The sequence below is a fragment of the Pogoniulus pusillus genome, chromosome 40 (assembly GCF_015220805.1).
Source record: "Pogoniulus pusillus isolate bPogPus1 chromosome 40, bPogPus1.pri, whole genome shotgun sequence".
NCBI lineage: Eukaryota > Metazoa > Chordata > Aves > Piciformes > Lybiidae > Pogoniulus > Pogoniulus pusillus.
The window spans coordinates 7953284-7979612 of NC_087303.1; the positions used below are offsets into that span (position 1 = coordinate 7953284).

Here is a 26329-nt window from a genome sequence, read left to right on the forward strand (position 1 = left end):
CCACGTGGTAAAACAAAGAGAACCAGGAACAGGATGGTGATGCTGGTAAGCAGCGAGGCAGGGAGCAGAGAGAGAGAATAGGAAGTGCCCCTGCTTTTATGGATCTTTAGACAGGAAGGGGGAGTGGGCTAACCATGAATCACCTGGTGGTGTCCTGACCCACCCCTGGGGAGGGGTCAAGACCACCTAGGGTCAGGTTCGAGGTCATTCCCCCTGGAGGGTTAACCCCGTACACAACCCCAGCCTGTTCATAAAGGTGAATCTGCCCTGTTCCTGCCTCCTCCTTATGAAGAGCCTCATGGACCCTTCCCTGTCAGTGTGCAGCAGGAAAAGCTTTGAGAAGATGGTTCATGTGTTCTGCAAGGAAAATCGTAGGATGAGGTAATCGAGAGACCTTTGGCAGTGCTAACGTTCTCCAGTGAGTGTCACCAGAGACTCCTGCTCAGCCCTTCCCAGCCCTGCACTTTGGGGACTTAGTTAATCACACTCAGGTGCTTCCACAACAAAGCCCCAGATGTCTGGGACCATGGACAGCTAAATGATGATGTGGGGTTTAGGTGTGCAAATGCCCTGACACAGGGAGCAGGAAGCAGAGCAATTTGCATCGCTTGAATTAGGTATTCGAAGTACACTCAGCTACTGGAGAGAGGGAAGGAAGAGAGGGGAAGTGTTGTTGGCAGTCTTACACCAGGAACCATGGCTGCAGGTAGAGATCTCAGACACTGCCAGGCTTTCTCTTGAAGCACCTAACACAGCTTGGTTCAGTGGAACAGCCACAAGAATGGGACAGCCAGAAAACATGAGAGTGAGTGCAGTGACACCGATCTATCTCCGAAAGCAATGATCCCCCTGTTGGGACTGCTTACAGGGATATGGACAAACCCTGAGCAGGAAGGGTCCTCCTCCAGCTCTGTCAGAGATCTGTTTCTGGCTGGCATTTGTGACCCTCTCCAAGTGCTGGTCCCAACCATACTGGGAGACAGTGTGAGTTCACCCAGGAGTGCGCAGAGAGTGGTGGGAGCATTAGACTCAAGACTGAACTCAGCCTGAGATGAGCTGACTGGGAACTGGGGGCATTGCTCTCTCTGTGATGCCCAAAAGCACTTACACTATGGTGAGGAACTTCTGCAGGGTAGAGGTGGTGGGAGGGAAGGGATAAATCACTTTGCTCCAGTGAGGCTCCTGAGAAAACCACTTCACTTCTTCTGTAAAGCCCTCCACAGAGCTTGCTTCACTTCTTGGTTCCTGAGGGTGTAAATGAATGGGTTCAGCACAGGAGTGACAACTGTGTTAAAGGTATTGACAAGTTTGTTCAGGTCCAGGGAGCTGTGGGCAGATGGCTTGACATACAGGAACATGGTGGAGCCAAACCAGATGGAGACAACACTGAGATGAGCAGAGCAAGTGGAAAAGGCCTTCTTCCGGCCATGGGCGGACTGGATCCTCAGGATGGAGGAGATGATGTACATGTAGGAGACCAGGGTGAGCACACAGGAGGCCACTACAACTACTATGGAGACAAGGAAGGTTGCCAGCTCCACAGGCCACGTGTCACTGCAGGAGAGGGCAAGGCAGGAATCGATATCACAGAGGAAATGATTGATGACATGTGGCCCACAGAACATCAGCCTGGATGTCAGCAAGGCCAGCAGTGAGATGGCCAGAAAGCCTCCCAGCCAGGAGCAGAGTGCCAGCCGAGCAGAGAGGGTGCTGCTCATAAGGGAGCTGTATCTCAGCGGGTAGCATATGGCTAAGTAGCGGTCATAGGCCATGACAGAGAGGAGAAAACACTCAGTGGAGCCTAGGGAGAGAAGAAAGAACAACTGGAGGATGCAAGCACTGAATGAGATGGTCGAGCTAGTCCCCAGCATGACTCCTATGGCTTTGGGAACAACCCCTGTAGTGTACCAGATTTCCAGGAAGGAGAGGTTGCAGAGGAAGAAGTACATTGGGGTCTGGAGGTGGCTGTTCACCCAGACCAGAGCTATGATGGCCGCATTGCCGCTTACTGCCAGGGAGTAGGTCAGAGCAAACACCACCACAAGGGAGACCTGGGACTGCCACGAGCCTGGGAAGCCAAGAAGGAGAAATTCTTCCACACTTGTCCCGTTTGTCATGGCCTGCCAAATGTTGATGTCCATCTGCAGAGACAGGAAACGTCCTGTGAGAGTTTGGGTGCCTGTGCTGGTCCTTCAGATGCTACCAGCAGTCAAGCAAACTGCACCCTTGAAAATGGAGGTGGGGAAAACCATGGGAAAACAGCATCTGCTCTGAGATCAAATGGTCAGGGAAACCTTTGGCTGCAGAAAAACCTCTGCACAATTGGATCTGACCCTGAAGGTCAGGCCAATACTGTCACATGAACATGGAGAATTACTTATCAGATCAAGCACAGGAAGGAGACAGATGGAGCTGAACCAGCACCTGAAGGATCCCTTTCTCTCCTCTCTTCGTCCTTAGGAATTTCCATACCAGCAATCTTGTGTGGCCAAAGAGCAGAGGAATCCCCTTCAGTCTGGCTCTCCTTAGACATTGCAGGCATTGGGAGTCTCTGCATGAGGCCTTGGGCAGGCTTCACTCACCAGCTTGGCCAGTGCAAAGGATCCAAACCACAGCTCTGCAGGCACCATCCGCCAGATGAAGCCATGGTCCCTGTGGTTGAGGGAGAGTGTTGGAAAGAAGTTAATTTACTGGAGGAGCTCTGGATGCTGTGCTGCCAGCAGAAGCCTGAATGAACAGCTCTCAGCTTGCTGACTTGCTTCAGGCTGGACACAATTGCCCAATGTTGTTTCCTCTCCAGCCACCCAGCAGGTTCTGAGGTTGTGCTCCTGATTTCCTTGCCCACTCACAGCCACCCCTGCATGCTCATAAAGGAGGTCCTTGTGTGCACGCAGAGTGTGAACTCTGCAGCTGAGCTCCAGGTACTGAGAGCAAACATCAGAGGTTCAGCAGCATCCTTAGCATAAGAACATCCACATCCACCTCATTAAACACACTGAAGCTCAAACTGGCCACACTGAGGAGATGCTTTTCTGTGTTCCCTCTGTGTGTCCCAGGCACTTTGATCTCTGGGGGATCTCCCAGGCTTGTCCCAGCTGGATAATGTTCTCTCTGCACACAGGCCAATTAAAGGCCGGGAGCCCAGTTCTCTCCAGAGGCTGCCAGGCTGGGTGTTTGCCTCCTGCCTGCACCTGTGGTATAGGAACTGGGCAGGATCTCAGTGCTCACCTGCATAGCCATTTGCTGACACCCAGCAGATGTTTGAAACCAGGACCAAGGGACTGGGAATGTCAAGCATCTGGTGATGGAGACTAACATGGGGTTCTCTCCCCACAGCCAATTCCTGAGCACAAACTCTCTGGAGGCACCAATCAATCAATCAATCAATCAGTCAAGAGCTCTGAGCCCATCTGCAGCTCACTTGGCAAGTGGACCCAGCTGCCTGTTCCTGCCTGACCTGCAGCTTTCCCTGCATGATTTGGGACAGAGCAATCTCATCTCCCTCAGAAATGCATTGTTTCACTCTTCCCATCCTGCTGCTGATCGTCTTCAGCTCCCATGGGCTAAGCTCCAGGTCCCAACCTCAACACATTCAGCACCTGTTTGTTGTCCTGCCCATGGCTGAAGACCATAGCCCCAGGCTGTGTCTTGGAGAGGACAGGAAGTTGGAGCAGCAGCTCTGGACCATACCAAGAGCTCTTCCCTGCTTTACCACTCTGACGATTCTGAAGAGTAAATCACCAGTGGAGCTCCAGAGCCACCCACTGCCAGCCCAGCACAGTAATGGTCATAGCAAGATGAACATCCCTCTTCAAGAGCTACTGTTCCCTCTTCCCATTTCTCTGAAAATGGAGAAGGGTCTCTTTGTGCTCTCACCCACTTTATCCACAGAGTAAAATCCTTCACCTTGTGCACGTTGTGAAATAACTACAGAGGCAATGACCACACTGAAAATAAGTTTGATACAGCAGAAATTTAATGAGCAAAAAGAGAAAAACAAAGTCACTGCAGGTTGAGCACAGCAATGCAGGAATGCTCCAAGACCCACAAGCACCTGTGATCCTTAGCCATAGACAAGTTCCTGCATAATGTCTGTTTACTGGTCCCATAGAGAAAGAGGAGACAGATGGTTCCCAAGAGGATGGCCTTGGGGGTCATTCTTGCCAGAGGAAGCAAACCAAGAAAGGAAAAGAAAAGCAAAGCCATGCAGCTGTGCTGAAAACACATCCAAGATCTCCATCCTCAGCCCAGCACCATCTTCTGAGCTCCTCGAGGGCTCTCCCTGGGGCTCTGCCAGCAGCTCTGTCAGCACAGGTACCTTCTGCCATAGGAGCGGCTGGCAATGCCAGAGAGGTCACAGCAGCCAGAGCTGATGGGCACTCCATCAGAGCTGAGGATGCTGCCAACGGCAGCGGAGGTGGAGGAGCCCACAACGGTGTTCTGCGGGAAGGAGCTGAGGATGGGGCCGGGCAGGGTCACCAGCACAGCAGGAGGCTGGATGACAACGGTGGAGCTCTGGCACCGCCTGACACAGGCCTCAGTGCAGCTGTTGGCCAGCGGGGTTGGGCCGCAGGGCCGGCAGGGCAGGCACGGGCTGTAGCAGGACATGTCTTGAGGGTGGAGGTGCACCTGGGACAGAGGGCAGGGAGGAAGCAGAGAAGGTGTCTGGGTGAGGAGCAGCCTGGGGACACTGTCACAAAGGAGCCAAGGCTGAGACTGAGTGGGGGGTTGGAAGCTGTGCAGCAGCCACAGAGTCTTCATCACCCTGTAAAGAGCAGCCTGGCCCAAGGAGGCTCCTTCTCATTTCAGGAACCAAAAACTCCCTTGGCCACCACCCAGCCTCTCTCTAAGCAAACCTTCTCTGTGCATCCCTCTGTCATCACAAGAAGACTCAAAGATCAGGACAGTAGAGAGGCAATATCAGCTGAGAACGTCATCGAGGGGAGATGTCACTCTGTAAGAGGAGCAGAAAGGGCTTCAGACTCACCTGGTTCCCAAGCAGAAGGAGAAGTGGATGGGAGAGGAGGACCTGGGCTGCCTTTTATACCTGCCCTTCACTGCTGCAGGACCAGAGGCACCTTGGCAGAGGTAACAATTTCTGGACAAGCTCATCTTGAATGCAAACCATCACAGCTAAGGACATGGCTGTGCTTTCATTTCCTGCACTGCTGCCTTTTCATCTCCAGGTCTGTGCCAGGCCCATGTTGCACTGAATGCTTCTTCTGTGCACTGGGAGGATAAGCCTCAGGATTTCCAGGGCAGGAATGCAGCAGTGCAGGCAGAAGACTCAGCTCAGGTGCTGGAGGGGTCCAGATCAGAGCAGTGATGTCAGCCTGGGTCACTCTGATGGGGCTCTTTGAAGTGCTGTTGTCAGGTTGAAGTTACAGCAATCCTCAGCTGGACTCTAGGCTCCTGTGCATGAGGATCTGCCATGTCCTTGTCTTTCCCTCTCTCCTCAGCTCACCCCAATGGTCACTTGTTGTGGCCTCCCCATGTCTGTGCCTTGGCCTGCTGAAATCTGACCCCATCCTGCCTAACACTGCCCAGCCTCAGCAGTCTTCAGCAGAGTCCATGGTTCATGGTGCTCCTGTGTGTGTTCTTGTCTTGTGTGTACTTGGAAGCAGCTTTGTATGGGAGCACAAAGCTGTGTAGAATTCCACAGGGATGCCCATGAGCCTGTGTGTGAGTGTCCTTGCGAGTCCCTCAACACAAGGACATGTGCTGCTCATGGCAGGGACACTCTGCCTTGGTCATGCATGAGCACCACAGAGCAACAAATTCCCAAGTGTGGAAGGAGCCTGAATGCAGCTGATTGGTGATGGTCCCAGCCTGCTGGAGATGTGTTCAGCTCCTGTCTCCTGAGGCCTGGTTTTCCTGGCCCTCCAAAGCTCCTGCTCTAATGATGACAATTCCAGGACCCACCAAGGATCTGTAGTTTAATTTAAACTCCGAGTGTGTTAGAGCATGGCTGGCTGGCTGCTTCCTGTCTGCACATCAGGACACTACTGCTGGAGAGTTAGAGAAATGGGGATTGCTTCATCAGCAAGGAGAAAGGCTGTGGTATCCTGCCAACCATGTGCTGGCCATCACTGAATGGATGGGAGTGAAGTGCAGACCCTATGGCTTGCATAGGAAAAACAAAGAACTGATGACTGTTTTGGGGTTTCAGCAGACAGCAAACTTCAAGGCACATCTCAGACTGAGTGCCCAGACAGGGAATCCTCAGAATCCCCAAGGGATTTAGGACCACATCCTCCAAAGCCAGCTGCTGTCCCACAGAATGTCCAGTAGAGACCTTCTTCCTGCCAAGGGCTGTGCACAGAGTCAATTTTCTCAGCCCATCTCCCTTGCTGAATGTCTGTGTGCCACAATTCAAGTCCAACCTGGAGGCAGTGTAGTCGCAGGTTTTCCTCCTTCCCTATAGTGACTTCGTTGAGACCAGTCCCGGGGAGCTCTGCTGAGAAAGCTCAGCAGGGCCTGCTTCCCCTCTCCATGGGTCTGCTTCAGAGCTGAGGCTATACTGTGTCTGAGGGACAACCTCAGGGTCTTGTTGTGGGGTGAGAGGAGCTGTTGACTTACAGAAAGAAAACCTCACAACATGCAGTGTTATCAGGTAAGGCAGGTTTAATCAGCACTGAGTGACAAGGGGAGGTCATCCTCCAAAGCCCTTGCACACCTTCACCTCATTCAGGTGAAATGTTTATACTCCAAAATCAGACATGTTCAGTACAGGAGTAGGGTTACTACAGTTACTTCTGGGAATAGGTGGAGTTATTACGATCGGTTCCTGCAACTCTTTTCCATTATGTCCCACCTCTTTATGCATGCTTATTGCCACATGGTGATCTTCTTTTGGGGTCCTTGGGAGGAAGGCTGTTGTCTTCCTCAGTCTGACCTCTCTGCCTTTCGTCCATCTGGCAGCAGTTGTGGGTCACATTCTTGGCTGGAGTCTCTGATATTCTCATCTTTGAATACAGTATTCTTTTCCATTAGAGTGTTTCAAGACTCTCTCAAGCTTAACTCACCTCCTTTGTGTTTATCTGGTTGATGATGCTTTAAGTGCTCATTCAGTTAATGATTTAACTAGGATCCTACACTCTATGTTCTCTGTCCCTTTTCCCCATAACACTGTGAGTAAGGTGAACAGCATGGGAAATGTGTGTCTGTGTGGTGGAGGGTTGCACAGGCCTCAAATGACTATGTTTACAAATCTATTAATGCCCGGACACGTTGTCCCCCCAAAGGGTGTTACCCTGCCTAAACTTGGGGTAAACAAGTTAAGGGGGACAAAGGCGCACAATAGCCTTGATGCCTTTGAGTCTGGGTTGCCTGCTTAAAGGTTGAAGTAAACACATTATGTAAGCTCACGCGCCTAGGGTGGGGAATCCACCTGAGCCCTCTCCATATTTGGGGGTACCGGACCCCCAGACTTCACCTTATTTGGTATGTTTTGGCCTGTTGCCAAGCCCTCATTGGACAGAATTGTGGCCAAGGACCATCAATCTCGGAATCAAAACTCATAAAAAGGGACAATTCAGTGTCCCTGCCATCTCTATCTCTCTCTCGCATCTCGCACCTCGCTCCTATCCTGCCACCCTCCTCCACCTGCTGCTCCTAGCCGCTTCCAGCCTCTTTTGGGGACCACCGCTGCTGCATGACTCCAGCCCACAGCACCAGCCCAGGGAAACTGACCAAGGCGCTCCTGGCCAGCCGCCGCTCCTGTCGCCGTTCCCAGCTTGACTGTGCCCGTGGAATCTCCAGACAGTGCGCCCCAATAACCCCTGAGCTGAACTATTCAAACCCACAATTTCTGGGACCATCGAAACTGACTCCAGCCAGTGAATAACTGAGCAAACTCGAGCTAAGCCAGCATAAACTCTCAATAACTTACCAGTGGCACTTTCATGCCACAGACTCTCTTCCTAAATCCTGCATTGGAATCGGGCTGGGGATTGGCTGTGGTCTTCGTGCCCAGGAAGTGGTAACTCTGCTCTTTGTCTAGGAAGAGTATAAATATTGGGGGTTTCTGGGAGGGGAGTTGTGTTCTGTATTACTTTTACCTTGTATATTTCTGTCTATAACTGTATATACTGTAAATAGCTGCTTGTATATTGTGCTAGCTGTAAATAAATAGCTTCATTTATATTCCCAGAGCCGTCTGAGTCTAGTTGGGTACTTCTAAAGTGTGGGGGGGTGGGGTACACCCAAACCATCACACGCCCATAGACACAGGACCTATCTTCTCACCATGACTGTGAGAAGAGTCTGAAATGAGGCCTCTGAGGTCATCAAGTCCACCCATAAGCTAACTCTGCCGAGGGCCACTGCTGCACCATGACACTTGAGCACCACGCCCAGATGGTGGACTTTCATACATCCAGGTACAGCAATCCAGTCTTCCAGGCTTTCCTGGCAGCCTGTGCCAGGCTTTGAGCAGACTTTTCATACAAGAGTTATTTCATGATATTCAACCTAACTCTCCCCTGGTGTAAGTTGAGGTCATTTCCTCTTGTCCTCTTGTCTTGTTTTAAATTGCCAGAAGAGTCCCAGCACCCACCTGGCTCTAGCCTCCTTTCAGGGAGTTGTTGAGAGCCAGAAGGTCTCCCCTCAGCCTCCGTTTCTTCAACCTAAACAATCTCAGCTCCCTCAGCTGCTCCTCATGAGACATTCTCCAGACCATTCACCAGCTTTGTTGCCCTTCTCTGGACACACTCCAGCACCTCCATATCTCTGTTAGGCTGCAATGCCACAAACAAAACACAGTACTCAAGATGCTGCTTGGTACAAAGTCACCCACTGCAGCCAGGAGTTCCAGCTCTATGTGGGCAGGTGGACAGGGTGCTCATGTCAAAGGCCCCAGTGTTGGCACCACAAGCTCATTTGATAGAATACAGAACCTTTGGATCTGATGTTCAGGAAATGGGAGAAGTGTGGAATGGACACCGAGCACAGCTTCAAGGGATCCAGGTTCCCACTTGGTGAGGGAGTCACAAACAGATTGACTAAGTTTCCCCCAAGGGGATAGAGGTTCAAGGTGACGGCAAGCTCACCAGATGTGGAGAGATTTTTGCTAACAGGACATGAAATGATAAACATGAGCAACCCATGCTGGGAAGTGTCCTTGAGTCCATCTTGGGGCCTAAGATACCAGGTGCTGGGTAGCACCCTCCACATACAGCTGCAGGGGGTGGAGTACCAGCTGCATGTGGGCAGAGTTAGCCAGTCCAAGGGGCCTGGGTTAGCCAGCCCCAGAGGCTAACCCTCAGATTGTTATGGTTAAATCAGCCTAGGTATGCCTCACATGCAACCCTGTATCCTCCATGTGTACCAATCTTAGTTGTGCACACCTCTTCTAAGAAAGCGTGTAACTGGGTGTGACATGGAAATAGAGCGGAGAATAACCATCTAACCATACTGGTGACCCAGAGTCATTTTACCCAGGTGCTCCACTGGCAGGCAGAGACTGCAGGCTCCAGTCACTGCCTGTGGAGTGCTGTGTGGCTGGAGGACCTGACAGAGCTGTTCAAAGCCCATGGTCAGACTGAAAGTGTCTCTTCTTCCTTCCCATCAGCTATTTACACACATTGCTGTGATCCTCCAGGGGCCTTCTTATCCCAGGCTCAACACTGCCAGCCCTTTCAGCCTGCAATCATAGGACAGATGCTGCAGTCCCTGCTCCATTTCACTAGGCTCACTCCAATAGTGTCTTGTACTGGGGAGCACAGAACTGGAACTGGCATTCTGGAGATAAACTCACCAGCACTGAAAAGAAGGATCAGGTCCCTTGTCCTCCTGCAGCCCAGGAGGCTGCTGACCCTCTATGGCATGAGGATTCACTGCCACAGCAGACTCAGGAACACCCCTGAGCTGCTGAAACTGAAAAGGACACAGCATTGAGTGATCAGGAGAAGTTTCTCAGCTGCTTTTCTAGCTGTTACTCTTTCTCAGTGCCCACTGTTGGACAATGTGATGGTTTGGGTGTTCCCCACCCCCCCACACTTTGGAAATCACCCAGACTAGACTCAGACGTCTCTGGAAATTGAATGAAGCTTTTATTTACAGCTTAGCAGAATATACAAGCAGATATTTACAGTATATACAGTTATAGACAGAAATATACAAGGTAAAAGGTAATACAGAAACACAACTCCCCTCCCAGAAACCTGAGTCCCCAGGAGGGGCTCCCAACCCCCCTTCACCTTCCCCCTACCCCTCTCAACCTTACCCCAGTCCCAAGGAAGAATGAAGGTTTGGCCAGGGGTTAGGAAGCTAAGTGGGTTAGTCAAAGAAATGAAGGGTGCAGTTAGAGAGAGAGATGCAGCTCAGAGCTCCCCAGCATGAGAAGTGCGAGATCTATGTTTGGATTCTTATTCTTCTATCTCTCAGCAAGCCTATGAGGGAAGTAGACATCACCATTGTTTTCCTTCCACAGCCTGCAATCTAATTCTTCTCACCAAAACATTCTAGCTAGCTTCAAACTAGCACAAAGAGTCTCTCGGTAGGACACCTGAAAGCTCCTGAGGCTTTTCTACACAGCTAAAGGACACTACAGAGGGGAAAACATCTTTTCATCTGTGCATCTGGGGATCAGTAAAAGCTGCAACCTATGAACAAGAGACAGAAGCCAACACATGGACAACATTCCTAGTTCAACCTCTTGGACTGTCTGCCTGCTCTTCATGCCTTTCTTCCAACTCTGCATAGATTGAATGGTGCTTTACTGCAGGGTGTCCATAGCACTTAGTGTAGCTTCTCATGTGTGAGTGCCAGTAACTGAGCACACTGGTGTCAAAGAGAGATCTAGGATCTGGTAACTGGTCAAAGAACCAATGGAATCACAGATGATTAATTTTGAGCATCACAAAACACTTTGTGAGGGTGAGAGAGAACTGGCACAGCAGGCACAGAGACACTGAGCCTCCATCCCTGGAGGCATTCCAAAGCTCTCTAGAAATACTGTGAGAGGAGAAAGAAGCAGGAAGGAAGGAAAGACTGCCAGGGCTGCGTTACTGGGGTCAGCAAGGCTGGTGGCCTCTTGAGACCTGTGGCTCCATTTCTGCTCTTGGTAGAAAAGTGGAAGTCCTCATCTTCCTGTAGGTGTGGAGAGAGCCCCCAGGGCCCCTCAGTGTGCAGATGTCCAGAATTGCCTTGTCCAAGAGAGCCCCAGGGGCTGGGAGGGGAGTTGTGCTTCTGTATTACTTTTACCTTGTATATTTCTGTATATAACTGTATATACTGTAAATAGCTGCTTGTATATTGTGCTAGCTGTAAATAAATAGCTTCATTTATATTCCCAGAGCCGGCTGAGACTAGACTGGGTGATTTCTAAAGTGTGGGGGGCAGGGTACACCCAAACCATCACACCTTCTCAGGAGCCTTTTAAGGCCTGTCTGGATGTGTTCCTCTGTGATCTGTTAGATAGGATTGTTCTGCTCTGGCACAAGTGTTGGACTCAATGATCTCATTGGGTCCCTTCCAACCCCTAACATCCTGTGAGCTGAGAGCAGCTGCTTCACCAAGGCTGCCAGAACAAAGCCTTTCAGGAGGAAGAAGAAGTCAGGCTGAGCTCTGTAAGTGACAAGAAGTGACAAGAGGAACAGGATCATTCTGGATGCTTGAGAGAGCTGCTGAGGGAGCCCCAGGGGCTGGTGCTGGAGGAGGGAGGACCCCAGAAGGAGCTTCTCAGGTCCAGCAAGAAGAGGTCCTTTCTCTTGCCCACTTCTTCCTTGGCTCCCCCAGTAGAGTCATTTCCGGCAGCTCTGGTGTCTCGGGGCTGGGAGGTGCTTTTCTGACTCTCACTCCACACACAGGCAGCTTGGGCTCGACATGCTCCTCGGATACCTCATCCTCACTGCCTTCCTGGGGCAACGCCTGGGTAAGTCCTGCCTGCTGCTCACTGCCTGTTTCTTCTCCTGCCCAGGAAACTCTGAGCAGCCTTAGCAGGTCCCTGTGGGGAAGTTCTCTTCATGCTGGGAAATGTCAGCTCACTCTTGTGGTTTTGCACTCCTTGGCTCCAGATTCTACTGCTGGGGAGAGGGGAGATACCTTAGACACCTTCTCCTTTTTTCTGTTCCACTTCCATCCATCTCTCTGTATCTCCATCCTTCTGTCACTAGAGGAGATCTCAGCTGTTTCTAGGCTCACATTTCTAACACAGCTTACCAGATCCTGTCAAAGCTGTTACAGAGAATTTCAAGCTCTTATCCTACTGATATGAAGAGGGTGTCCATTCTGCCTCCCTGTCATGGTCTTCAGGTGTCTCCTGTCTGGTAACATAACCAGGGCTCCCTCTTTCTAACATTCCACTCAGGATTGCATAAAGTTATGGGGCTCATAGCCCTTAGAAATGTCAGGGATGTAAAAGCAGGATGAATATTTATCTGCAGCTCCAATCTCAGCCTCCTGTAGAAGTGAAGGTGGCAGCACAGACTCAGGCATGAGAGGCTGTTCCCAGGTCTTGATTGTCTGCAAATTTCTGGAATTTCCAGAGAGGCAAGGCACAGCAAGCCTTCTGCACCAGGGTTTGGCAGAGCTGCTGACCTTTGCTTTCTTCCAGGCACCATGGGGCAGGTCACTGTCACCCAGCAAGAAGGACAAGCCACAGTGAAGCAGGGAGACACCTTCCACACCAACTGCACATACCATACTTCCAACTTTTATGGCTTGCTGTGGTACCAGCAGAAGAAAGGCCAAGCTCCCCAGCTGCTCTCGTACCACGCAGCAGCTGGCTCCAAGCTCAGCGGCCGTCTGACCACGCTGCTGAGCACCACGGGCAAATACAGCCTGCTGCGGCTGGAGGAAGTCGAGGTCTCTGACAGTGCCTTGTACCTCTGTGCTGTGGGTGACACCATGGTGCAGGAGCTTGCTTGGCTGTGCAAGAAGCCAGGGGAGGGAGGAGGTATGTCTGATCAAGGCTGAACTTGGAGAAGAGGCCTTCAGCTCTCCCATGGCAGTGCTGCTTCCCCTAAGCACTGTAATGGAGGGGTAATGAATTGATTGCAAGATGGTATTTTTTCAAAATTAATATTTTTTTTTTTAATTTTCAATATTCAGGAGTCTCACCCTCCCACCCACTGAATTTAATAATAATTGGGTTTTTTTTTGCATGGTCATGGATACATTATACAGATGATAATGCTGAATCTAGAACATTTAAGAAAGAGCTTGCAAAGGTGTAAGCATTAAACTATATTGAACTGAAATAGAAGTCTCCTGCAGTTAATTATACTGCTTGTCCGTTGGAGAAATTCTTGCTAGCAGAGGACACAGAAATCATAAACATGAGCAACCTGTGCTGGAAGCAACCTTGAATCCATCTTGGGAGTTAGATACCAGGCACAGGGTAGCACTCCCACATGCAGCTGCAGGAGGTGGAGTGGCAGCTGCAGGTGGGCAGAGTTTAGCCAGCCCCAGAGGCTGACCCTCAGATTGTTATGGTATACTGACCTATCCATGCCTTACATGTAACCCTGTACCCTCTGATTGTAACCAATCTTGGTGGAGCAGCCTCTTGCTAGAATGCATATAAGTCTCTGCATCACAGAAATAAAGTGGATTATGACCATCTAACCATACTGGTGAACAAAGAGTCATTGTACCCAGGTGCTCCACCGGTTTATACGTCAATACTTGTCCGCTAGATGGACTCAAGCTGCACCTTTCTGCCTATGGCAGAAGGCAATTGGTCAGTTAGAAGAGGTTTTAAGTATTTATACACAAATATTAGCTCCCAACTTGTGAGGCCAGCTACAGTTTCAGACAGTACCCAAACACTTGCATGAGATACTGTTGGTGTCTTGTCAGCCACTGAGGCTTCTGAGGCTTCACAGGGAGCTGGGGAAAGGAGGCAGATGGTTTCTGACCTGGTCCTGGTTTCTCTCGATGATCTGTGTGTCCATTCCAGGGCTTCTCGTCTTGGCAGGTTGTTACAAAGAGGAAATTAATTAATGCAAGATTATATTTTTTCCAAAATTAATATTGTTTATTAATTTTGATATTCAGAACTCTCACCACCCCTGACCACTGATTTTTTATAATATTCAGGTTCTTGTCATGGAAACACTTTACAGATAATATCTAGATCTAGTAATAACCAGCAAAATATATAAACATTGATTGAACTGGAAGATTCCTGCAGTCAAATGCCACTTGTGGTCAATACACTGCTTGCCCACTAGATGGACTCAAAGAGCTCTTTCTGCTTATGGCAGAAGGCAATGGAAAATTACAAAGAGGCTTTTAAGTATTTACTCACAAATTATTATTACCAACTCGCAGGGCTGGCCACAGTCCCAGACAGTGCCCAAATGCTTTCAGGGAACCCTGTGTTGTCAGCTGCTGAGACTTGACTCTTCCCAGACTTCTAGGGAAAGGAGGCAGACAATCTCTGACCTTGCCTCCTGGCTCCTCTGGATGATCTGTGTATGTCCAGGACTTTTTGTCTTGGCAGGAGACTTTCAGGTACAGGCAGGATGTCTGCCACGTGCAGTCTCAGCATGATGTCATGCTGGCTATGCAGGCCGATCACATGCAGGCATTTAGAGTCTGTTCCTGGTAAACTGGTGACAATGGAGTTTCCAGGCAAACACTAAGGCAGTAAACAATGGCAGCAGGCAACAGCAGGCATGAATACAATGGCACAGCATGGCACAGCATGGCAGAGCATGTTGTTTACCTGCATATCTCTTTTTATCAATGTGGGACAAGATTAATTGCCCTTTGGACACAGAAAAGCCAATCAGAATGGCAGTTAGCCAAACCTTACCATTTTAGGCAAAGCCATAGGCTTGCTTTACCCAAATTTGGGGAAAGCATAGGCCTTGCACAAGGCAGGCACAAGCTAAGTGTGTGTACTTTGTTTACCACAGGACCAAGACAAGTCTGGGCAAGCAGAGTCCTTAGACTTAGTGGCTCCAAGTTCTTTTGTTTTTTTTTTTTCTCGTGGTTGCTTCTCCTGTGGAGCAGAAAAACATGCCTGAGCACAACAGGATATGTACTAAGCCTATTTTGTGTCTATCAGGCCTACCATGACACAGGTGTTGGCAGGATGTCTTGCAGTGTGCAGTTTTGGCACAAATGTCACACTGGCTATGCAGGTCTATTGCATGGAGTCATTTAGAGCCTGTTTCTGGTAAACTCAAAGCAGGCAATTTCCAGGCTGTTAAGCAGAGCTAACTTACAGCTTAGCAAAGCTTAATGCTGTAGAAGGCAATGGCAGAATCAGTGCCAGAGACAGAGAGCAATGGCAGCAGACAGCAGCAGGCATGAATACAACAGCAGAGCATGTCATGTTACATGCTCATCTCTTTTTATCAATATAGCCCAAGACCAATGGGCCTTTGGACACAGAATAGCCAATCAGAATGGCAATTAGCCATGCCTGACTTTATCAGGTGAAGCCATAGGCTTGCTTTAACCAAATTTGGGAAGACATAGGCCTTGCACAAGGCAGGCACAAGCCAAATGTGTATAACTTGTTTACCACAGGATGTAAAACAAGTCTGGGCAAGCCTTAGACTCAGTGGCACCAGGTTATTTGTCCTCTTTCCTGTAGTTGCTTCTCCCATCAGCTAAAGGAGAGAGTGCAGAAAAACATGTCTGGGCAAGTGAGGACATGTTCAGGCCTACCATGACAAGCACCCAGGGATATGCAGGACAAGATCCCATGATCTAATGTGGTCTAGTGTTGCATCATGGTGCTGCTTGTAAATCTCTGCTTGCTGCGGGAACCACAGCCAGGCCTGTAGACCAATGTGATCAGAGGCCTTGCCACGAAGGACTCCAGATGATTCAATGTGAATTATGCCAGAGACTCTTTATTATCTTACAGCCCAAAATATATACACTCAGCCAGTAGAGCACATGCCTACATATTAGCATAATTAGTCAAGGACAACCCACTACATCTGCATAACCCATGCCATGTTATTCTTGTTAACAAGGTGTTCACTATCTATCCCTTCTGAGATAAGGAAGTCTGCAGCTGGTGGGAACCCAAGGTTTGTTATTATTCTCTTCACATCCTTTCCCACAGCTCTTCTGCATTCCCACAGTCTATCCTCTCCACACATCAGTTTATTCAGACACAGTCTTAAGTACTGCAGTACCACACTCAGCAAAGGCTTTGTCTTCTTCTCAGCAATGTGTGGAATGATGCACTGTCTGGGCAGGAGCCAGAAGCGCATTCATGACCCATTGAATTCAGACATCAGCCATTTCTTTTCTTGACCACAGCAGCTGAGAGAAAGGTGAAAGGTCCCCTTTTTGCCCACTCTGATCACTCTAGAAAAACATCTTGGTCACTGAGCACTTGGCAGATTGTCCACAGAGGGAGGGAAAGTGCAGAAAAACAGGCTGGGATGCAGAAGAACTGCAGCAGGGTGTCTGGGTAGGCAAAAGGCAATCAGAAGCCTGCCAGAGGAGAAGAGGGAGAGAGCAGGAGGAAGGAAAGGCAGACATGGGACATGCATGCATGGTGAACCCTTCCAGCTTGACACTGCAAAGAGGGTCAGGGATGCTCATTCTCTGTGTAGAGAATGGCCAGGAGCAAGGTCCTGCCTTCCCTCAGCCACCAGCACACATGGACACACCTGTGCAGGCACAGCCAGCGACACAGGAAGCCCTGCACAGACCCCCACCCCAGACATGTCATGACAGCAGTGTTCACAGGTGGCACAGGCCCTGGCACACTCACACGTGCATGGAGATCTGGGTGTGCATGGCCACGTTCACACACATCTGCACACAGCTGTGCCTATGCACACACACACACACATGCACACTGACACACATGCAGCCCACTTGCTGTGCTCCCACACTCTATGTGTGCTCAGATCTCTCCAGCCCCCCTGATACTCCTGCTTTACCCTACTCTGTAGACACTCCAGAGGTGGTTCCAGGGCACACCCAGATGCCAAGCACCAGCAGCCTCTCCCTGAACTTAGAATCTGGACTGCACCCCCAGGTCGCTGCTTCTGTGCCCCAGACAACTTTAGAGAAGCCCTTGGAAGCCAGGGACTAATAAGCTCAAGCAGGTGCCAGCAATCCCTTGTGGCTTTAATGACAGCAAAGTGTATTTGGGACTTGGTGAAATGGGCAGCAGGCATTCAATCACTTGTATTCTCACCATGGGAACATGAGAAGGTGTCTTGGGGTCCAAGCCACAGGATCTTGGCTGGACATTCACTCAGAATCACAGAATAATGGGGGTTTGATGAAAGCCTTGAAAAATCACCTAGCAGGGCAGGATCACTTTCAGTAGGTCACACTGGAATGTGTCAAGAAGGGTTTTGGATATCTCCAGAGGAGAGTCCACAACCTGTCTTGAGAGTCTCCTCTTCTGTGTTTTCACCATCACAGTGAGAAAGTTTTTCCTTGTGTTCATGTAAAACCTCCTCTACTCCAGCTTCCACTCCTTGCCCCTTGTCATGTCGCTGGACATCACTGAGCAGAGCCTCTTCACATCTTTATCAACATTAATGTGGTCGCCTCTTAGTCTCCTCTTCTCCAAGCTGAAGAGTCCTAGCTCCCTCAGCCTTTCCCCTCAAGGGAGATGTTCCATTCCCTTCAGCATATTTGTGGCTCTGCACTGGACTCTTTCAAACAGTTCCCTGAGGTTCCCCTTGAAGTGAGGGGCCCAGAACTGGACACAGTTTCCATGAAGTAGATCTTGTAGGGCAGCACTGCCTTAGCAGTGCAGAGAAAGCCTCACTGCTAGCTTGTTCCTGCCTAAAGAGGCAGTTAGCAGCAGAGGCAGGCTCCTTCCAGCTTGGGAGTAGGGAGCAGGAAGCCAGGATACACAGGTGCAAGGAGAAGCCAGGTCCAAGTGCCACAGGCAACTCTCTTGAATGCATCTAAATGGACTTCCCAGACTTACGGATCTGCAGAACTTGCAGAGCTGCCTGAGAGCGGAACTGCATGAGAGCTTTCTCATCACTCTATTTAAATCTTTCCTAGACAATGTGTCCAGTGCCAATATATACTGGGCACAAAGAATCCAGCCAATCACAATCCCAGATTCTAGTGAGGGCTTTCCCACAACTGAGTACACATGTGAGAAAAGGGTGCTTTTTGCCATTCCCTGTCCAAGCCCATAGCGGTGGGGAAAAGCAGCTTCATGCCTTCTTCCCCATTCAAACCTCCACTGATGGAGGTGGGGGGAAGGGAGTTTGGGGTGTCCTCCTACACCCCTGAGGGACCCCACTAGATACAAGCCTCCAACTAGACTCTGTCCCATTGACCACAACTTTCTGACTTCTTTCCTTCAACCAATTCACAATCTATGTCATTACCCAATCATCCAGACCACACCCCAATTTAGCTGCTGTGACAGATGGTGCCAAATGCTTTACTGAAATCATGATAAAACACACCTACTGCCCTACTATCATCTATCTACTTGGCTATATCCTTGTAAAAGACTCTCAGGTTGGCCAAACTTGAGTTCCCCCTGGTAAAACCATATTGATGGTTCCTATTTGCAAGTGAAGTCCATGCACAAAGACAAAGTGAGAGGCCATCTCTATTGCTGCAGCTCCAGGAGTATCCTATCCGACAAGTCAAAAGAGCTCCAAAGTCTGTGTGGTGGTTTAGAACTAACACTCTAGCCTAGTTCTTAATTATAAACAAGAAACAGGAACTTTCTGGACATTTTTGAGTAAAGGGTGAATGAAGAAACAGATTGGATACAGAAGAAAAATAATAAGTAAATCCACTCTCTTTGCCAACTGCTCTTGCTCCTTTTTGCTTCTTCTTGGTTGCAATTCACTTTGCATTATTCTCCTATCTGTTTCCTCACCTTCTGCTGGTGCATTGCACCTGTAAGGTACTGAGAAGGGAAGGAGTAGGAAGGAAGGCTGCCAGTAGCCCCTTCTGGGTTTGTCCAGAGAGGTGGGAATCAATTCGAGCAGCCCTTGTGTTGTTTCTGAATTGTAAACAATTGTAAATATATGTAAATATATTTTCTACATCTTCGTTGTACTTTATGCTTTTAGATTTGAGCTTGCTTGTAAATATAGCTTCATTTTGCTTCCAAACCTTCTGGGCTAGTCTGGTGATTTAATTTGAGGGTAATTTCAACCTGCCAGTCTGACAAAATCCGGCTTCTCCCTGCTGATGGTCTTAAGGCAGTCGTGGAGGTGTGGGACCAATTCCAGCTACAGCACAGGGCAAGATGCTGCCCTGACATGCTGTAAGGGACCAAACATTGTTGGGAGAATCGTTTGAGGCACAGGGAGCCTGGTCTTAGCTCCCTGGTGTCAACTGAGGGACTTTGTGACTCTGCTGGCTCCCTAGCAACAGCACCGGACATGCGTTCCACCACCGAATGGGAAGGACATAGCTATTTTTAGCAACAGTGTGAAGTTACAAAAGGTGTCCCAGTGTGACAGGTGAGGTGATCTGCTGAGATAGGTCTGTTGATGCAGCTGCTAGAGAAGCTGCTGCAGGGACCTGCTGGAGAATCTGCTGACGCTGCTGGAGATCTGCTGTGCATGTGGTTGCAACAGTGGGGCCACCACTACCGCTGAGCTTTAGTCATGCCTGCGAGCTGCCGCCACCCCTTAGGAGCGATCATTCCCACGCCATTCCCCTGCCATTCCAGTGCTGTTCCTGTGATGCTCTTCTGCTGTGCTGTTTCAGCTCGCCACTCCCACCTGCTGTTCCTGTTTCAGAACATCGTGGTAGCTTTACCTGTTGTCTGTTAAACAAAGTGGTTTGGTGCTTGTCGCAATTTTGTGTCTTAATTCTGTTCCTGAGAACGTTAAGCTAGTCACACTAAAAGAGCCAATTGAACATCACACAGAACTGAAGTTCAGCCATCCCCAGCCCGTCTGGTATCTGAGGGCAAGCTGGAAAGCACAGTTTTAACTTCTACCAAATTATCCACTACTGGGTCATGGCACATCCTAACGATCAGCAAACAGGAAGCCAGATGCCCTGCAGCTGCTGAGACTGGCACAGCAGAGAAGAAGCTGCCTGATAAAATTGTCTAACGAGAAATTTCTTCTCCTCAAAGGGCAACCAAATGTTAATGAGCAGGTGACATGAGGATGATGAGGAGGTGTTCCTGTGCTTCCCTCAGCATCCACCAATGGTTACTGTTGGAGAGAATGGCTCTTGGTAAGACACATGACTGCTCCTGTGAGTGATTCTCGGGGCAAATCAGCCCAGGGAGGTGTCATGGAGGGGATTTCTCTATTCCTTCCCTGTTAGAGGGAGGTGAGAAATTAATTTGAGGTGGTTTTGATTTTTTATAAAATTATTTATTAAAATTAATATTTACAAATTTACACCACCCCCAACCACTATGAAATTCAGGTTCTTATGCAAGGTTATGAAAATAGCTTTGGGATATATTTACAGGGATTGATTATTAAGTGGAAAAATCAAATTATTAACAATTATTGACAGAGAGAAAGATTCTCTAGGCTTAATGCCTCTTAACAACTCTAGTGTTTGCCCAGCAAGGGATGAAACTGTGTGTACTCTTTAGATAGAGACAACTTATATCACAAAGGTATTAAAGCTTAATTTAGGTGTGATACTCTTGAATATTAATCATTATCACCCTTCCGGGAATCTGCCTCAGCATGTGCCTCAGTCTCTAGGGACTTGATGGAGCTGGAGATTTGTCCCGGCTTGCAAAGGAAATTGATAAGGGTTTTCCCAGTCTCTGGGGTAACAGTATTTCTCTAACCTTCTCTCCTGGGGTGAAGGTAGTCTCTGCCTCGGTGCTGCCTTTCTTCTGGATGCTGTGCGTGTCCAGGGGTGATCAGCTGGCAGGATTCCCAGGTGCAGGAGAAGAATTTGTCCATGTTTCTTCTCACACGGTCAGGCTGGCAGCTAGCAAGCTGCGTTTGCAGGTTTGCAGATCATCCAGAAAGGGGTCTGCTGGCTCTGGGTGTTTCCAGAGTTACAGAATAGCTGGCAAGTAGTATTTATGCCGGGCTGCAGGGTCTATGCCATGCTGCAGGGAGATTTAACTCCTTAGAAGAATCAAGATAGCTCTAGGCTTAGACAGGGGGTTCTCGGCTCCCCATATATGTATGGTACAGGCATGAATGTGCTCTGCTTCTCAAAGGGGCTGCATATAGCTTGACTGTGCCTTGAGATCAATGGATAAGGTCTAAGCCTCTGTAATGCTTGCGAGTGAGCGAGGCCTGATCCTGTCTAGGCCAATTATGCAAGCGGGTCAGAGCAGCAGGATGCTGCTGTGGATCAGAGCTGAGTCCATGTGCTCTAAGCTTCTGACCCGGTAAACAGTCTGGATCGTCTGACCGGACTGAACTGGACTGACTGAACATCTGACCGCATGGTGCTCCTATGCACCCCTCTTTATAGACTCTGGGCCGAGATTCGTGGCTCGTTGGACATCTAACATGGCCAATCAGGCTGGCCGTAAGCCAAACCTTGCCCCAATAGGCAGTAGAGACATGCCTGGACCCTCCCAATAGGGCATTACCTGCCCGGACCTCAGGGGTACACGGGCTGGGCGTGTGTGTGTTATGCAACTTGTTTGCTGCCTCATGGGTCCTGGCAAAAGAGCATGTCTGGGCATGCAGGGGCATAGAAAAGCCTCAGTTTTGGGGCTGCTGCCCCTCCACCACAGGAGGGGAAATCCTTTTCTTGTCCTGCATCTGGGAACTGCTTGAGCCTTCAATCTGCAGTATCAGCCTGGTCAGACACATGGAGCAGCCTTTGGCAGCTGGTGGGAAGTGAAGAGAAAAATTACTCCAGTGAGAAAGATGCTGGAGTGAGGTAGAGATGGACACGGAGCCAGGTACAACTGCAGTATCTTTCTGGCTTTGCAGATCAAGTAGGCTCGAGGTGAGGAGAAAGTTCTTCACTGAGAGAGTCATTGGACACTGGAATGGGTTGCCCGGGGAGGTGGTGGAGTCGCCGTCCCTGAAGCTGTTCAAGGCAGGATTGGATGTGGCACTTGGTGCCATGGTCTAGCTTTGAGCTCTGTGGTAAAGGGTTGGACTTGATGATCTATGAGGTCTCTTACAACCTTGATGATACTGTGATGATACTGTGATACATAAGGAATTTTGCTACAGTTCACACCACAAGGGACTATCCAGGTAGGACACAGCACAACAGGGTATTTCAGCAAAAAGGCTGAGTCAGCAGCAACCAGTTCCTCTGGGACCAGACACCTTTCAGCTCCTTGATGGAGCTTGGAATTTGCTGGAGTCAGCCTTCATGGTGCTTGGACCTTGCTGTGCTCAGAGGACTTAGGTCAGCACTGAAAAGGCTGGGGGTGCCTGCTTGGCCCTGGCTGAAAGTGAGTCAGCAGTATGCCCTTGTGGCAATGCGAAACAACTGCACCCTCAGATGTCATGGCAAAGGTGTCAGCAGCAGAGTCAGAGCATGGAGCCTTCTCCTTGGTTTGGCTCTCATGAGACCATGCCTGAGGTCTTGTGCTCAGTTTGGGATTCCTGAGTGTCTAGGAAAGGTGGGAGTGAGTCCAGCAGAAGCCCCCAAGGCACTGAGGGGAGTTGAGGACATGACACAGGGAGAGGGCGTGAGGGAATGGAGCCTTAGGAGAAGAAGGATGCAGGGAGACCTTGTGGGTGTCTGTGTGCTCTGAGGATGTGGAAAACATGGAGCCAGACTCCTGTCAAGATGGACAATGGTAGGATGAGAGGCAACTGACAACATTTGAAACACAGAAAATTCTATTTAAATGTTAGAAGCTTCATTTATTTTACACTTTAGTTTGAATCTGAAAAATCTCCACAACTGCAATGCACCTCCCAGAGATGTTGTGCAGGTTCTGCTCTTGAAAATTTTCCAGTCACATCCCTGACCAAGCTGACCCAATGAGACTTGCTCTGAGCAGGGACTTGGAATGGGTGATCTGCCGAGGACCTGACCAAACTCAGCTGTGCCATGGAAAGAGTGAAAACAGTTTGGCTGGTTTGTTTCTTCAAGGTTAGGACTTAGGAGATGCCAAGAAAGTTCACAGATGACACCAAGTTAGGTGACAGTGTTGATCTGCACAAGGGTAAGGAGGCTCTATAGAGGGACTTGGATAGATTGGATTCATGGCCAGTGTCAATGGAATGAGCTTCAACAAAGTCAGATGCCTGGTCCTGCACACCAGTCACAACAACCCCAAGCAACACTACAGGCTTGGGGCAGTCTGACTGGAAAGGTGTCTAGCAGAAAAGGACCTGGGAGTAATTGACAAGCATCTGAATCTGAGCCAACAGTGTGCCCAGGTGGCAAAGAAAGCCAAAGGCATCCTGGCTGGGATCAGAAATGCTGCGTCCAGCAGGAGTAGGGAGGTGATTGTCCCCTTGGACTCTGCTCTGGTGAGACCACACCTTGAGTGTCACAGGCTGCAATACCATAGTATCGGGGGGTAATATGAGACGGGGCAAAGGCCTGATACAAGCCAGTCCAAATCCAAATCCTATCCAAATCCTAATCTGTTTATTGCACCCCAAGCATGGAGTTATATACTTTTTTTATCAGAAGGCCACACAAGAAGGTTACAAATCATCTCAGGCTACGATTGCTTACATGCACCTGCGTTAGGACTGCATTAGGATTGCACAGTACTTGGCAGACATTCTTCATATTCTCTCAACAACACTGTGCTAGTTTGAAGCAGGCTAGAATGTTTTGGTGAAAAGAACTAGATGATAGGCTGTGAAAGGAAAACAATTGGTGATGTCTCCTTCCCTCAGAGTCTCGCTGAAGAAGAATGTAAACATTACATAACACTTTCTCCATTTTTTTCTTCACTTTCTGGCTGGCTTCGGACTCAGCTGCAGCTCCCTAACCTCACTGCCACTAACCTTGCTTCTTAACCTCTTGGCTGAACCTCTTTTCTTCTTAGGATTGGGGTAAGGTTGAGAGGGGCAGGGGGAAGGTGCAGGGGTGGTTCAGAGCCCCTCCTGGGGACTCAGGTTTCTGGGAGGGGAGTTGTGCTTCTGTATTACTTTTACCTTGTATATTTCTGTCTATAACTGTATATACTGTAAATAGCTGCTTGTATATTGTGCTAGCTGTAAATAAATAGCTTCATTTATATTCCCAGAGTCCGACTGAGTTAGCTGGGGTACCTTCTAAAGTGTGTGGGGGCAGGATAACAGCCAAACCACCACATATTTTTATTTGGCTTCCCCAACATGGGCAAATTCATTTGAGTGACTGTTAATTAACTCTGGGAATCAGAATGAAGCTAATAAAGCAGCTATTGTACTTGGTCGGAGCTCTAACCTGGTCGGGGTTCTGCTTTTTGGCATTTAATTGGATAAAAGCTCAAATTGTTGCTTACTTTCTTAATCTAGCTTATACAAAGGCTAAAGCTAAAGTTACAAACATTTTCTGGTCCTGGAGTGATCTCATTCTTGAGTATGCTGGTTTTAATGTCACTGAAAATCTTACCAGTTACATTACAGGAATATTTGTCAATAATATTACAAGCAATCAAAATACTGCTTTAACTACAGCCCTGATGAGAGTAATTCACCCCAGAACTGGGATGCCAGACATTTGTTCAGGTTATTGCTCATGTAAAACTGTGTTGCTTCTCTCATATGCCAATGTATATCTTATGGGTTTGATTTTCATATTAATTCTGGCATTATGTGTGAAAAATTCAAATGCAATACCTGCAAAAACTAAGAAAGTGTCTGTGTCGAAAGTGTCTGTCTCAAAACCAAATTCAGTAACAGTTTCTCAACAACTACCTTCTCCCCAGCCAGGGACGATTTTGCAGCAACCAAATATAAACAAAGATAAGCCAGGGGCACAACAAGGAACACCACCTCTCTCCTAGTCAGGGGCACAGCCACGGATAGTCCCTGTACCTACCTCTTCAGATTCTGGGAAAACTGCCAATGTTTCTAAAAATAATGACAACAAAGATAAGAATACGTCAGTTTTGGCAGGCATTCCAGGAGCACAGGCAGGTACTCAAAATCAGAATGTCCCCTCTGCTAACAATAACATGTCAGGGTTGGCAGGCATCCCAGGAGTACAGGCAGGTACCCGAAGTCAGAATGTACCCACTAATAATAACACTGATAACACTAAAAGTAATACTGGCCCAGTCAGTCCAAGTCCTAATAACACCAGCTCAGCCAGTTCGAATCCCCAGCCAGCAGACCAGAACCCTGTTAACTCTAAGGCAGATCTGAACTCACAGACCCCAGGTCAGACCCCTAATGATTCAAACCCTCCGGCAGACATGTCAAAGGCAGTTGCTGCGCAGGCCTTTTTGGCACCTGCTAAGGCGAAAGCCAAGACACAGCTTTTGACAAAGTGTGACTCAAAGGAGGATGTGAGAGAGGGGACCTCTGGTGAGCAAGAGGAGGAAGAGGAGACATTTAGTCTGCGAGACCTCGCAAATGTGCTGAGATATCAATACTCAAATGAGAAGAGTGTTGTGAGGTTGGCTGCCAAGAGAGAGGATGGTTCCAATGAGTTTAAGAGTGCTATGAGGAAGGTTCTGTTTCTAGGCCAAGGACAACCAGATCAACAAGACGAAGAGGAGGTGGAAGATGACATCCAGGACTCCAACGATCCACTCAGAGAGGTCAGGGAAGTTAGAAAGGAATACTCAAGGGAATCAGGTTAGCCAATCCTAAGCTGGCTAGTGAGATGCTATGGCATTGGTGCTAATGCCCTGCAGGTAGGAGACAAGTCTGCCAAGCAGCTAGGGCCACTCACTAAGGAGACTGGAGTGGACAAATACCTAGCAAGTCCTCTTGGTAGGGTTAGCTTGTGGACATGCCTTCTGTTGGCTGTGGCTATGAGATATCCTTCCCAAGATGATCTTCCATGGGGTGCCAAGAAGTGGAACACCGTTGAGCAGGGAATTAAGCTTCTGAAGGAGTTTGCTGTGAAGGAAGTGCTCTGTGGAGATCATGGCACACACGAGCCTGATGACATTCCTCTTGGAACAGGTCTCATGAAGAAGCTGATTAAGCTTGCTCCTTCATCCTATGCTAACATCTTGGCCAGCAAGTTTCTATCAAGGAGTGATAACAGAAGGTCTTTCACTGTTGGTGAGTTCACTGACCACCTCAGGCAGATAGAGGACAGCTTGTCACATTCTGGCCTAGTCTCTGCCATACAAACTATGACAACAGAGATTAAAGGGATAAAGGATAGCATTGAGAATGGCATTAGGAATGGCATGAAAGAACTGAAGGAGGATCTTAGAACATCCATTTCCAATCTGGTATAAGATACCATTCTTGCATCATCTGAATGGGTGCATGTTTCTGCAGTCAGGAACAGACGCCCACCTCCTGCAAGGCAATTCCAGCCCAGGAGGAGACAAATTCCACCTAGACAGCAGCAATCACCT

General features: G+C 49.0%; 3 protein-coding genes across 4 annotated transcripts in view; 1 reads left to right on the top strand and 2 right to left on the bottom strand.

The window, feature by feature from the left end:
- Positions 1-1196: 1196 nt before the first annotated feature.
- On the bottom strand, positions 1197-11054 carry LOC135191663 (olfactory receptor 6F1-like). Of its 2 annotated transcripts, none has more exons than XM_064174171.1 (2): positions 11043-11054; positions 1197-2120 (listed from the first exon to the last, which is right to left on the bottom strand). In XM_064174171.1, the coding sequence occupies exons 1-2, from the start codon at positions 11052-11054 to the stop codon at positions 1197-1199; spliced, it is 936 nt and encodes a 311-aa protein (XP_064030241.1). The 2 variants fall into 2 exon arrangements, with proteins under 2 accessions (XP_064030241.1, XP_064030242.1); XM_064174172.1 differs by lacking the exon at positions 11043-11054 and adding an exon at positions 2583-2660 and having other exon boundaries at positions 1197-2141.
- Positions 4228-5062, bottom strand: LOC135191667 (feather keratin Cos2-3-like). Its single transcript, XM_064174176.1, has 2 exons — positions 4988-5062; positions 4228-4629 (listed from the first exon to the last, which is right to left on the bottom strand). Exon 2 carries the CDS (start codon positions 4606-4608, stop codon positions 4306-4308), a length of 303 nt encoding a protein of 100 aa, XP_064030246.1. The 5' UTR covers positions 4609-4629; positions 4988-5062; the 3' UTR covers positions 4228-4305.
- Positions 11055-11805: 751 nt separating the features above from the next.
- The window catches only part of LOC135191668 (M1-specific T cell receptor alpha chain-like), a 223863-nt gene continuing 209339 nt past the window's right edge, over positions 11806-26329 (top strand). Inside the window, exons 1-2 of the mRNA XM_064174177.1 lie at positions 11806-11875; positions 12557-12852. Coding sequence (XP_064030247.1) covers positions 11827-11875; positions 12557-12852 — 345 coding nt within the window. The 5' untranslated portion in view covers positions 11806-11826. The remainder of the gene's footprint in view (positions 11876-12556; positions 12853-26329) is intronic.

What these genes read in the sequence shown, in the direction of transcription:
- LOC135191663 (XM_064174172.1), bottom strand. Translation starts at nt 2,630, where the DNA reads ATGGTGCCTGCAGAGCTGTGGTTTGGATCCTTTGCACTGGCCAAGCTG. An exon ending in CCTTTGCACTGGCCAAGCTG is followed by an intron (nt 2,142 to 2,582) that starts GTGAGTGAAGCC and finishes CTGTCTCTGCAG; the next exon opens with ATGGACATCAACATTTGGCA.
- LOC135191667 (XM_064174176.1), bottom strand. Translation starts at nt 4,608, where the DNA reads ATGTCCTGCTACAGCCCGTGCCTGCCCTGCCGGCCCTGCGGCCCAACC.